General features: G+C 48.3%; 7 protein-coding genes across 7 annotated transcripts; 3 read left to right on the top strand and 4 right to left on the bottom strand.

The window, feature by feature from the left end:
• Positions 1 to 142: 142 nt before the first annotated feature.
• Positions 143 to 1,831, bottom strand: N7511_003669 (uncharacterized protein; the record flags this gene model as incomplete). The annotated part of the gene is made up of 5 exons (XM_057126094.1): positions 143 to 781; positions 835 to 909; positions 968 to 1,262; positions 1,322 to 1,432; positions 1,491 to 1,831. The coding sequence occupies 5 exons, from the start codon at positions 1,829 to 1,831 to the stop codon at positions 143 to 145; spliced, it is 1,461 nt and encodes a 486-aa protein (XP_056984984.1).
• Positions 1,832 to 3,015: 1,184 nt separating this feature from the next.
• On the top strand, positions 3,016 to 3,702 carry N7511_003670 (GNAT family N-acetyltransferase; the record flags this gene model as incomplete). Its single annotated transcript, XM_057126095.1, has 1 exon — positions 3,016 to 3,702. One exon carries the CDS (start codon positions 3,016 to 3,018, stop codon positions 3,700 to 3,702), a length of 687 nt encoding a protein of 228 aa, XP_056984985.1.
• A 666-nt stretch (positions 3,703 to 4,368) lies between these two features.
• Positions 4,369 to 6,057, bottom strand: N7511_003671 (uncharacterized protein; the record flags this gene model as incomplete). The annotated part of the gene is made up of 4 exons (XM_057126096.1): positions 4,369 to 4,507; positions 4,562 to 5,238; positions 5,296 to 5,790; positions 5,845 to 6,057. 4 exons carry the CDS (start codon positions 6,055 to 6,057, stop codon positions 4,369 to 4,371), a joined length of 1,524 nt encoding a protein of 507 aa, XP_056984986.1.
• A 1,553-nt stretch (positions 6,058 to 7,610) lies between these two features.
• On the bottom strand, positions 7,611 to 8,258 carry N7511_003672 (Bromodomain associated domain protein; the record flags this gene model as incomplete). The annotated part of the gene is made up of 1 exon (XM_057126097.1): positions 7,611 to 8,258. One exon carries the CDS (start codon positions 8,256 to 8,258, stop codon positions 7,611 to 7,613), a length of 648 nt encoding a protein of 215 aa, XP_056984987.1.
• Positions 8,259 to 8,527: 269 nt separating this feature from the next.
• Positions 8,528 to 9,943, top strand: N7511_003673 (transcription initiation factor TFIID subunit 7 family protein; the record flags this gene model as incomplete). Its single annotated transcript, XM_057126098.1, has 1 exon — positions 8,528 to 9,943. The coding sequence occupies one exon, from the start codon at positions 8,528 to 8,530 to the stop codon at positions 9,941 to 9,943; it is 1,416 nt and encodes a 471-aa protein (XP_056984988.1).
• Positions 9,944 to 10,174: 231 nt separating this feature from the next.
• Positions 10,175 to 10,792, bottom strand: N7511_003674 (uncharacterized protein; the record flags this gene model as incomplete). The annotated part of the gene is made up of 1 exon (XM_057126099.1): positions 10,175 to 10,792. The coding sequence occupies one exon, from the start codon at positions 10,790 to 10,792 to the stop codon at positions 10,175 to 10,177; it is 618 nt and encodes a 205-aa protein (XP_056984989.1).
• A 592-nt stretch (positions 10,793 to 11,384) lies between these two features.
• N7511_003675 (uncharacterized protein) lies at positions 11,385 to 12,632 on the top strand (the record flags this gene model as incomplete). Its single annotated transcript, XM_057126100.1, has 5 exons — positions 11,385 to 11,651; positions 11,714 to 11,894; positions 11,952 to 12,124; positions 12,174 to 12,273; positions 12,334 to 12,632. The coding sequence occupies 5 exons, from the start codon at positions 11,385 to 11,387 to the stop codon at positions 12,630 to 12,632; spliced, it is 1,020 nt and encodes a 339-aa protein (XP_056984990.1).
• Positions 12,633 to 12,684: the final 52 nt, after the last annotated feature.

Raw genomic sequence — 12,684 nt, forward strand, 5'->3', positions numbered from 1 at the left:
TCCACACTTGCACATTTCAACTTCTACTTTTACTCAACTTTGTATCCCGTCATTGGCGCGCAAAAGTGTCTTGAAAATAGCTTTATTCGAACGTGATATAAAAAACAAAACAAAAACAAATAAAAGACCAAGTGCAACTCCCTCAAGGGGCATCATCATCATCATCTTCATCATCATTCTCATCATCATCTTCATCGTCTTCATCGTCTTCATCATCGTCACTTGCAGGGTGACCGCCTGGATAAGTCGTGTCCATCCCCGGGTACTTGTCCAGAGACTCAATCCTTCTTTTGCAAAAAGGAATGGGCGCTGCCATCTGTGCCTTCGTTGCCTTTGGCATGTCCTTGATAAACGGGCGCTCATTATGGATCCATAGGCGATCAGTATTATCGGGGGCCGTGTAAGTATACAATTTTCGTCGCATCCATAGGCCACTCAATCTCTCACCACCGGTATTTGGTGTCCCACCTCTTACCGCGCATGGTACAGGCTCCCATTTTTTCAAGAGCAAGGTGCCTGAGTCTGGGTCCAACATATTGAGCTCAATCATTCTTCCCAGGCCGTGTTCCGTTGCACCATTCGCCACTTCAATGGTAAGAACCCCAATGACAGGTGGATATGATATGGCCATTGTGCTATTCGTATGCAAGTCTCGGATATCTGTCAGATCGCCAGGAAATAACGACATTATTTCGGCTCCGGTGTCATCGACAAAGTCCAGCTCCAGCGCCTTTTGGGCATGATGGGGACCTTGCTTCGGAAAACGAATAGCAAAGTCTATCTACACAAAACGTATCAGCTCTCTCTAATTTGTGAAGGGCGGATTGACCTCACAATATGGCTTTTGGCGAGGCCAGGTGGGATGACATAAATGTGTGCCCTCCTCATAGCTTGCGGCGCATAATCGAACTGTAAGACATTCCGTATTAGCATGTTGTAGCCAGCCAGTAAAGTAGAGTTGACATACTCCTTCCACCCAAAATCCTGTATGGCCTTCGTGTTTGATGCTGACATGCATGAACTCCTTCATATCAAACGGTCTTGGCTCGCAAAGCCGTACGCCCTTGGACCAGTATGTGACAAGCCCCGGATTCCACTTGAGGGTCTGATTTTTGTATGCCTTTATAAGAGCTTTCACATTCTCCACCTGTTGATGTTGGTCTTTCTTATCCTCTTTGGCAAGCCAGTCTAGGGAGTTGACCAGAGTTTCCAACCGCTGTACAACGGGCCAGCTAAGTCCCGGATACGCTTTCATTCTTTCACTTGAGTTTACGGAATTAGTCTGCCGAAGTAATAAAAAACATGAACTAGGAGGTCTTACTCGCGATCGCTCCACTTCGCTTTGATCTCCTTCAGCCGGTTCTTGAAATAGATCGGCATAATATTTTCTTTTAATCGCTGCAGGCACCGCTCAGTTTGAGCTTTGTAATCACTAGACAGTCCATATCAGTATGCCTACAATATATGTCTTGTCGTTCAAAACAACTTACTCGGGATGAATGTCATGGTCATGACGAGTCCAACCCTTCGGTACCTTGTCCAAATCCGTGATAGCAGGATCGTGGGCCATATACTCGGTTCGTTTCGGAGTTGGCTCTTTCTTTTCAGGGCTTGGAAGCTGACTGACATATGACTTTCGCAGGTCTTTTTCAAGCCAAGCGACATTCAAGGGTTTTTCTTCCTCTGAATCTTTCTGTTTACCTCGCTTCTTGGCCTTCTGCGCCCTCCCACCGTGTGGGTTTTCATCTTTCCTCTTTCGACTAACAGGCTCATCTTTTTGCGCGCTTTTAAGAAGACCAGTAGGTCTGCTCAATCCTGCTCCGTCTGACATAGTGTGCCAAAATGATTATTAGGGTCTGAGAGAGTGATGAAAAATGGTCAACTTCAATGGGGCTGGTTATAGATATCCACACATTCAATGAGATAAATTCAAGTTAAGAAGTATACTGAAATTGAATTCTGCCAGCAGGTCTATATTTATGTTATAGTAAGTGTTAAAATCTTTTACTGGGAACAAAGATATACCTTCGAAATACTGAAACATACGATATTGGAGCTACAGTAAACAAAGGATAAAACCAGATCTTGTGACTTGAAAGAAAAGTAGGGCTTCGAAAAAAAGCAATACAGACTTGGTTAATCCTTCTTTCAAGCCATATGGATTACTTGCTTCCATTCTCAATGAATCTGCCCTTCGCTGCCAAGTCTTTATTGCAAGGCCCACATCTTACCTTGAAATCTATAGCTTCAGTTTCCACCATGTCTGCTTCCCAGAGTCTTAAGACCCGGCACTTGATTCCGATCCTTAAGGCCTGTTCATTGCTCAAAAGCAATGATTGGAAATGCTACTGTTTGATTTCCTCGCATTAGTCTTCGGTCTCTTGCTAGCTTGTTAGGTTGCTTCCATCTCTTTTTCTTTGATTTCAATTTCTTGCCCTGTGCTTAGTTTGCCTATCAGTGTTAGATTCATGAGTAGTGGGGACTTTTCTAATATTAGAAAAATGATGATCCAGCTTTTTTTCAAAATCAATGAATAATTGAATCCGCGAGTAGGAGATGCTTTCACCGGTCATTGAACAGCGTGTTGTGTGCTAGCTTATAACAGAGTTCGAAAACGATACCCCGACAATTTTATCATCACTTTATTATAGCAGATACCGAAGAGAAAACTTTTAAGTTCCTCCCCAAAGAAGTCGAGACCTTGGAAAAATAGAGCGTTCAATATTTGTTAAATAAGCGCCTTAGCCGATGCATATAAATACATACGCTTCAGTCCAACGCTTCCCGTCTGACTTGCTCTCTAGCAGCAATATGAGAAATAGTATCGTGCTGATGAACGCAGTGTACCCTAGTCAGTGTCCGTTCCATTGGGATCTCAAAGTGGATCGGGCCGGTCAACGGCCAATTTTCAGTTAGCCGATATTTGCTAGTTCTGAGTCATGTAATTCGGGCAGTTCTTGCATATAAATAACTAATTGGCATGGTAATGGAATACATGCTTCAATCTATTCTATCATGGCCTCTAACTTTACCTATTCATTTTTCCCTATCTCGAAAACGGATGGAATCAACGCCTCCGCTCAAAAATATCGAGACCTACGCTTAAAAGCATTGAAGACTTCACCTGGGTCTTTCTCGTCTACTTACGACATTGAAGCAGCTTTCAGCGACGCGGATTGGGTCGATCGCCTCACTGTTCCAGATCGAGAAGTTTTCATTTGTGCCGCCACGCCATCCAATTGTGATCGCATTTGCCCCGATGACATTCAATGGATCGGTCAAGTCACTCTTCGAGGGCCTTCATCTAGCGCCGATTTTGAGTTACCCCTAGAAGCCGGCCAGCCACCTCAGAGATCTGACGAGGAGGAAGAGCGATGGCAGATGTTAAGCCTGTTCACCCTCCCGGAACATCGCGGCCGTGGACTCGGCAGCAAATTGTGCCAGTCGTCCATTGATACTCTTCGGTCGTATAGGGCCTCTCCTCGGGATATTCAAATCCGGCTCATTGTTAAGGCGGGAAATGATGTTACTGTTGAACTATACCGACGACTGGGCTTTATTCACGCTGGAAGAGCGACTCTCGTTGAAGCCCTCATCGCAAATGGAGATGAGCACCTTATCCCGAAAGATCAGGATCGGAACTCGGAAACGTACACAAAACGACAAGGATTGATTATGATATCGCGTGTATCACGCTCATGACTACGAGTGCTACGATTTTAGACCAATTTATTTACTCAAATCCGCGTTGAGGTAGCCTATCCACATTGCCGTTGCCAGAAGTTACTCGTTGCATGATCTACTTATTGTGCTACCTTGCTTTTCTCCTTACAATCTGATCTGAAAGGAGTAATACATTTTTGAAGAGACCTTGAAGAAGAGTTGACTTGGCCCATTTGTGGAATGTTTTAGCCCACTCCTACTTCCTAAGTATAAGTGTATGATCTAGACCGCAAAGTCCGTTGATCAAATTAAGCATGAGGATCATTCCTAAATCAAGAGACTGAATCGTGAAAACATGCCTCAGAGGTTAAATATCAATCCTCAGTTAATTATTCATAAGGTCTCTGTTCATGCTATCATATGTACTTGTGGGGGCAGTCCAACTTGGTTTGAATATCAGACATTATTTACTGCAACATCATCAGTACAATTCCTCAGGGACTATAATGAAACAAGAAGGAAAGTAAAACATGAGTGGAAGCCCATATGTATGAATCTGAAATACCAGAACTGTGTCGAAATGTTTCTTTTCTCCAGAAAGTCCCCAATAGAAAAATAAATTCGTTAATCAAGAATCGAGTAACCTATAAACTACTGCCCATGAAAGCTTCCGCTATCCCCTTTCATCAAAAATACGGGGGCAGTTCAATCCACGCGCTTAGGATACCACTTCTTGCCTTGCCAGTGCATCAGGGCCATTGGAATGAAACTAGCACCCATAATCAACGCGACAGCAACGCCAGAGCTATTGGCGATGCCGATACTCTCGAACATAGATGTAAACCTGAACATGATTAGCATTCAATCAATTTCAAACACAGCCTGAATGAAAACATACCAGAAAGGTCCAATGAATCCCCAGGTCGAGCGGACGAAGTTGATAAAGACACCAACACTTCCCGCATCTTGGGGATAAGTATCGACGGCATAGGTAGTAAGGACAGTAGTAACAACCTGGCAGCCAAAGGCAGCAACACCAGTTCCAATGATTGGTCTGACATCCCATTTGCCAGTGGCCGATTGCTCGGTGCATACCAAAAAGACAACCATGCCGGCAATGCTCAGCAAGAAGCCAATGTAGCTAAGCCATAGTCTGAACTCGGGGCGAGGCTTTTGTCCAATCTTCCGGGCACGGGTATTCATCCACATGTCGGACATGAATCCACCAAGCACTTCACCAAGCAGAGAACCGACGATGAGACCTAGGAACATTAAACCGAGCTCCTGTGCGTCAAGCTCAAACTTTCTTTGGAGAAGCTGAGGAACTTCGACCGAGTTAAGAACTGATGCGAAGAGGAAGACCATAGAGTAGGCGACTGCTGAGAGCAGAACGGGGATATTGGTGAACAATGTGAACGGGTGCCAGAATTCCCTCAACTTCATAGGAGTTGGGTCAATTCGGCGGAGGGAAATATATTCGTTTTTGAATGCAGAAGACTTGGAGTGAATATCGGCTCCAATGTAACGAGTTTCGGGTCCGAAGAAGATGTAGAGAATGAATTGGATGGCGTTTGTCTTTTTGTCGTCAGTAACGTAACGTAAAGGATCGATTTAAAAGCACAAATCACTTACGATTGCCAAAATCCAGTAGACCCAGCGGTATCCAACACGCTGAACAACAAACCCAAAGATGAAAGGACCGATCGGTACCCCCAAGGTGACCATCAGAGTCCAGACACCCATATACTGCGCTCTTTCGTGTTTAAAGAAAGTCTCGGTCACAACACCGCTACCAATAGCCATAGCAGGTGAAATGAAGAACGCAACGAGAGCTCTGCATGCCGCCATGGTGGCGTAATTTGTGCTCTTCGCACAGCCGACATTACAAACACAGCTCAGGATCAACGAGAGCAGGAAGATAGGACGTCGACCAAATCGATGAGAGAGCGGCTTCCAGAACAATGGAGCACCGCCCAAGATTGCAATTTGCAACGATGTCAGATAACTGACCTGCTGGATTGTGACGCCCAAATCTTCCGCGATATTTTCATAAGCACAGATAATTGCAGCCGCAGTAAATGTACCCATACAAGCGTGGAACGCAACGAGACTCAGGTTGGCAACTTTCTGTCATATTGTCAACATAAGTACTGAGAGGAGGGAAGTTTGTTGAATGCTCACCTTCCATGATGGCCAGTTGTATGGATCTGCCGGATCCATACTAGGGATGGGATCCAAGTCCAGTGTGCCATGTCGCTCAATGAGATATGATTTGTGCGTCTCAGATAGTATTGAAGTAGGGTCTGCGAGGTTCCCACCAATATTCTTTTCCTCAATATAATCAGAATCGTACTTTGACTGGGTAGTGCCAGTGGCATATTCGGGAGAGTCCATGGTGATAGTGTCCATACAAAAATGTATAACCAAGTTAGGATTTTGGATCAGCAGAAAGGGCCAGATAAAAGGGGGTCTTGGTCAACCCCGCGGACTCTGGGGATTCGTAACGATATGTAATCATCATTCCGGGGTATGGGGCAGTTGTTGAGCTATCGGGTGGGACTGGGGTAGGACTGGTTCAGAGTCGAAGCCAAATGTGGCGATAGGACAAAACAGTGGAGATTCATTGTTCAGTTCATCGTATTAGGCCTGTCTGGGGTAAGAATGGCGGCAATCGTGGGAGTTCCAGACTACATGAAATGCCGGGAAATTACAGAAACCAGTGGTATTCGGGGCCCTCCGTGTGACGGGGATCGCAGCCGTCTAATATAGCGTCTCGGCTGTCTGATACCAGGGCTGAACCGATTGAAACGGTCTGGCCGAGGCTTCTTCGGGCTGCTACGGCCAACTACCGATACTGTATTCCGATCCTCGTGTTGGCGTTTCTCGGTGTCCATTTGGACATACTTTTTCCAAGCCAAGTCGGCCAAGTCGGGTTAAGCTGGGTGGCGCTATGAGGCGGTAGCTTCCAGTGATGTCTCAGATCATACACAGCTGGAACCGAGTAAAGCAAAGTCCCAACACGCAAACCCTGGAAGCGACAAAAGGGGCAAATTGCGGGGGACTCCGGGGATTCCTTGTCTGCCTCCACTCGGCAAATAGCAGTTCAACGTCCGTGTTGCGGTCCCCCAGATGTGATAGTTAGAAACATGTAGAATAATTAAACTTTTAACCCTGGACTTTAGATTTACAAGCATTAAAACCCTAATATACTAGTCGAATTGATTCTTGGACCGAATGCACGGAGGATGTTGCAGATTAGGGTGTGACCAGGTCACGCAGTTGATGTATAAGCAGGAATTGTTTACAGAAGAGCCACAAGGGCATCAGATTTGGATTTGGTATATCGATAGCCGTCGCTGTCCTATGAAAGACTATGGAGCACACTTAAAGCTGTCATAATTTGAAAGATGCGAACCCCAATATTGTCTTTCTCATATAATATTGTCCTATTTGTCCAAGTGAACAACCACGGCAAACAACAATTGATGACTGTCGATTGCTTTTGGTTATTTATGGCTATCCGCTTGAGTGTCTGCTGGTCATCCTCTTGCAGCATGCTTTGTGGCTAGATCCACACAGCGGTTGACAATATACAGTGCTCCTTTGATACCTGGAACTGCGAGACAACATTGCCGGTGGCTCATCAAACCAGGCGATGATAGGCTAGCACAGGGCGATTTGGGCCAAGAATCCGAGCAGCACGAGTGGAATCATTGCCTCGGGCATCACATAGTCAAGCCTGACGAGAGCCGGAACCTTTCGAGGCAAACCAAAGTGTCACTGGGGTGAGTCAAAGCCGGGACATTTTCAGTTCCGTGAGCACCTGATTTTGAAATGCCGTCTGGTGTGCATGCCCGAGGCGAGGGCTAATATTTCGTCATGGGTGTGGGTTGTGGAATTAAGATCGTTTGGTTTGTAAGGGAACAGGTGTTGGGCCGCGATCACCTTCAGGCGGCCACCCCTTCCTCGTCGGAAAGATGACTCGGGGCACTGCTCACACCAGATGTATCGCTATCCATGGGATCAGAGGTTCGTGCTCGGATCTGCGCGCCCCATTCTTGGATGCTGGGGAGACCACCCTCAATGACGATCGGATGTTCTTCGGCACTCTTTCCCAGAACAGTTCCAGCATAGCGAGACTCTTCGCCAGTTTTGCTGTGCTTCTTCTTCAAGGATGTGAGATAATCTTCCTTCTCCATCGCGTCTCGGTCAACCATGTCACCCTCACTCGGGACGAAGCCAGCGACTCGTCGAATTTCGCGGTGGGCTGGGCCAGTGATCCAGCCAAGAAAAGAATCGAGGCCACGCATATCTTCCTCGCCCTGCCATTCCTCCTCCCATTCTCGTAATTGTGGTCGGATGGCACCAGCATCTTGTAAAGCTTGGTAGATGTCTTCCAGAGCGGGGACTGGATCTTGTGGGTGGGCGTTGGCCGCATGGTCGGCAGCAGAGGAGGCGAGGATCATGATGTATCGGCCAGTCAGGTCTTGCAAGGACTCGAGAACGGACGGACGTGTGGAGTGGAAGCCTTGCGCGCGTAGGATTTGGACGATCGGAGGCCGGAGGAGAGCATTGTGAAGGTTTGGGCCCGACATTGTGGCAGGCAATTAATGAATGAATCCCCGGATCCGATTGTATGGTCAGAATTTGAGGTAATGAATAGGAAAGTGAGTCTATCGAGGCGAAAGTAATAGAAAGTCAAGGGTGGAGAAAAGGTACTGGGAGACGAAAAGACGAAGTTCACGCGGCCAGGGCGGAGACTTCCAGCTTCCGCGTCTTCTTCCTCTTACACTTCTCCGTTCAACCACTCACTCGCATTTTACTGAACTCCCCTTTCTGAAGAGATCTGTCTCGTACTGGCATCATGTCGGATGCCCCGCGACCTACATTGAAGCTGAAGCTTGGGAAGAGGCCGGTCCCCCCAGCTGAACCAGCGTCCGCATCTGCCCCGGCACCTGCGCCAGAACCAACAGCACCATCTACAGCCTCTGGAACCCCCCAACCCCAGCGCAAGCTCACTCTCAAGATCGCACGCAAGCCACAGCCCGAAGAAAGTGAGGAGAAACCGAAGAAGAAGAAACCGACGAAAAAACGACCCGCCGAAAATGTCGCTCAGCCTGAACCCGCCGTGCCTGTCCAACAAGGCCCGAAACGCCTCAAGCTGAACCCTAGCAAGAAGCCAGCACTGCAGTCAATTCGCATCAAGAACAAGGGAGTTGTCCCTAACCGGCCAGTCGGCGTGGGCTATGACTCGGAGGCCTCAGATACCGAAGCGGACCCTGTCATCGAAGAACAATTCATCTTACGGATGGAGCCAGGAGAAGATTGTGAAGCTCTGCGGAAAGCAATCAATGATCGCTCGGTTGAAGGAAACGGGTTCGGATTCAAACCTCTCAATCGTGAAGGCCGTCGCGCCGTCTTGACTATCAAAGGCAGGCAATATGCCGCAGCGCTGGTGGATCTGCCTTGTATCATCGAAGGCATGAAGAGTTGGGATCGACGTGGCTGGTACAAGTCGGCGGATATCTGTCAGATGCTCTTGGTTCTTGGACGAGTAAACAGTGAACAAGAGGCACTTGACTACCCACTTCCTCCGGACGTTCAAGTTCCCGATGACAAAGCCCTCCAATACGCACACGGCCTCGCACCTCCGCTTCGTTGGGTTCGCAAGCGACGTTTCCGCGATCGACTCAGCACCCGCACCATTGAGCAAGTTGAGAAGGCCGTGGAAGAGCTACTAGCCCAAGATGAACAATCGATCTTTCCTCCAAAGTTCGAGCTTGTGGACAGCACGTCACTTAACCGTGCCGAGGGAATGGTACAAGCTGAGGAATACGAAGACGAATACGATGAGGAGCAGGATGCATACGGCGAAGCCGATGAAGACATCATGGACGACTTCGAAGATACTCTCGCAGCTGAGATGGAGGCTGCGTTGGCTGGTGATGACGATGCACCCGGCGAGCAGGAGGAAGCTCCCACGCCATCCATTCCTCAATACCCCTCCGCTAGAGGCCAGACTGGCCGCGCCGATTCTGATAGCGACTCTGACAATGACGATGAACTGGATGACGATCAGCTGGAGGAGCAGCAGCAGCTCCAGCAGCAGCGCGAGGAAGTTGCCGAATTGGAGGCCCTCATTCGCACTGAAACCGCACAGTGGGAGAAGGTCCAGAACCACATTCTTCGCAACAAAAAGGGCCGCCGTATTCAAGAGTTGAAAAAAGATCTTGAACTCAAGAAGGTCTCTATGGGTATCACGGATGATCACGATGACTGATGTCTCATCTCCTTTGCGCACTGCCCTTTCATCTCTCACATATCTGGCGCTTTCGGTTTCTTTATCATACCCATTCATCGACCTCGAAGTGCATATAATACCAATCTCATGTTTATACTAGCTGCAATTAGCTAGTCTGCAACTATTAATGAAAGCCATGCCCATTTACAATGACATTGCAACGGCTCTTGTCATACATCATCGCTATCCAGGTTGACGAGATGCAACTATTCAGTGACCTACAACAGGATCCCCAGTCGCCTCCTTGACAGCGCCCTCCACATCAATGTTCGCGTCCCGCTCCAGCTTCTGCTGTCTGACGGCCTCTCTCTCCGCAATTTCCCCATCCGGCTCCGCGGGACTATGACCAACCCTCTCCCCGAGTAAGGTCTCGTGCTCGAACCTCTTCTGGTCCATATTCGCCGTTAAGCTCTCTTGTTCGCCAAACCCCGGGTGGCCAGGACCCCCTGCACTCCCGACCGGACCAGCATGGGCACCAGCCTGTGCCCGCTGAACCCCCATTCCTTTCTTTTGAACTGCCTCTGCAATATGCCCCTCCGATGGTTGCTGTTCAACGCCATATTCCAGATCAACGTCCGACGCACTCTGCAATTCCTGCTCGTGTCGTCTGTGCTGTTCGTCGAGACGAGCCCGGGCTTCGTCGCCAGACGGGTTCGATTTGGCGGTACGGGTTATAGCCGCGATTGAGTCGCCATGGTGACGTGTTGTCTCGGCTGGTGCTCGTTGTTCCTGTGGGTTGTGCGAGACTGGGTTCGAGGGCTGTTCATATGCTGCCTGTTTTGGCGGTTGTGCGGGTTGGCCGACTTGAGTTTTAGAGCGTGTCTGCATTTTCACGCGTGAGATTTATCTAAATGGAATTGGGATGATATATAAGTGATCAATGAGTATGGTTGTCAGAAGCAGGTTCCTGCTGAAGAAAGTGACAGGCCTGTTATCCACCCGGTGACGTCATGGCCTCCCGTACTGCAACCAGGGTTCGCATGAGCTTATATCTTGGGGATGACCGTTGCCAGTATATGTAGAGGCTGCCAAACAATAGAATCGAGTAGAATCTGTGTAATCTCTCCCATTCACGTATTCTCAACCCAATCACTGTCTTTATCTCTTTTTCTTCGGAAATCAAACCACAGATCGTCTGCGCGTACCAAACCCTCGGGACTGACACTTACATGGATGTGCTGCATTGCAGGTCAGCGAACTGCCCATGGCTGCGAGTTGCATGTTCCAAGGCCAGTCAGAGCCCCTGTAGCATCGGATCACTGTGTCCAAGTCTCTCACTCTGACTGCAATCCAACCCTCTCGGCCCATTGCACAAACATGCCCGCTTACTTAGAACTCTATTCGACTCCACACAGGCCGCTCCCCGCTTGTGATGTTCCTCTCACTCTTTCACACGAGACTCATCCCGGTCATCCGTGTCATGGCCAACTCTCTTCACCGTCTGCCTGCGGGCTCGCGCATTCTGGTTACTGGAGCCAATGGCTTTGTGGGAAGTAATATCATTCAATGTCTGCTGGAATTAAACTTCAAGGTGCGCGGGGCAGTTCGCGCACCGAAACCATGGCTTGATGAGATGTTTCGGGAGAAATTTGGGGAGGAGTCGTACGAGTCGGTGATTCTGACGGACTTTGACGATGTGGATGTAATCTCTGAAGTGATGAAAGGTGTTTCGGGGGTTGCTCATGTGGTATGCTGTGCTGAATCCGGTAATTCTTGATGTGGACTGACGAGATTCATGCCAATGTACAGGCTTCAGATGTCTCTTTTGACTCAGATCCGGAAAAGGTCATAACATCGGTGGTGAAGGCAACCCGCAATGTGTTGGAGGCGGCGTCTCGTCACTCCGAGATCCAGCGGGTGGTTTTGACTTCTTCGTCGGTGGCGGTTCTATTCCCGGAGGCTGATAAGGAGGGCGTGAGCGTGGATGAGAGTAAGTTGCTGCAACGGTGGGACTCGATGTAATTTTCATGGCTCATAAAAAGTTCAGATACATGGAATGATGAAGCCGTTAGGGCAGCCTGGGATCCAAACAGCTCGCTACAGCTCAAGGGTCTGTTCTGCTACGCTGCCTCCAAGACAGAAGGGGAAAAGGCAGCGTGGGAATGGGTTGAGAATCATAAGCCTGGCTTTGAATTCAACACCGTGCTTCCAGAATTCTCGGTACGTGCAATTGTAGCTTGATATATCCGAATATGCTGACTGGTTATAGTTGGGAAGAATCCTACACCCCGAGATCCACGGCTCAACAATGGGCTGGGTTCGCGGTCTTCTCAAGGGTGATACTAGAGTATTCCAGACTTATGTCCCACGTAAGTACAATCTGCTTGGTATTCCTATTCTTGCAATTCAGCTAATTTATATTGTATCAGAATATTTCGTAGATGTTGTTGACATTGCGCGTCTTCATACAGCAGCCCTTCTCGATCCAAGCACCATTTCTCAGCGGATCTTCGGATTTGCCACGCCTCTCAATCTGAATGAGATGGTCAACATTGTCAAAAAGCTTCGACCTGATAACACTCAGATTCCCGACCCTCCTACCGACGGCCATGATTTAACAAATGTTATCCCTGCTCGCAAGGCCGAAAAGCTATTGCAGGATTTCTACGGCCAACCAGGTTGGACTACTGTGGAAACCAGCATTGCCGTGGGACTTGAGGGTTACTAGATCCAATATGCCTATTTTGTTGTATTTTGGCAAACACGAGAATATATTATGC

Source organism: Penicillium nucicola, assembly GCF_028828085.1.
Source record: "Penicillium nucicola strain IBT 29836 chromosome Unknown utg000003l, whole genome shotgun sequence".
NCBI classification, from domain to species: domain Eukaryota; kingdom Fungi; phylum Ascomycota; class Eurotiomycetes; order Eurotiales; family Aspergillaceae; genus Penicillium; species Penicillium nucicola.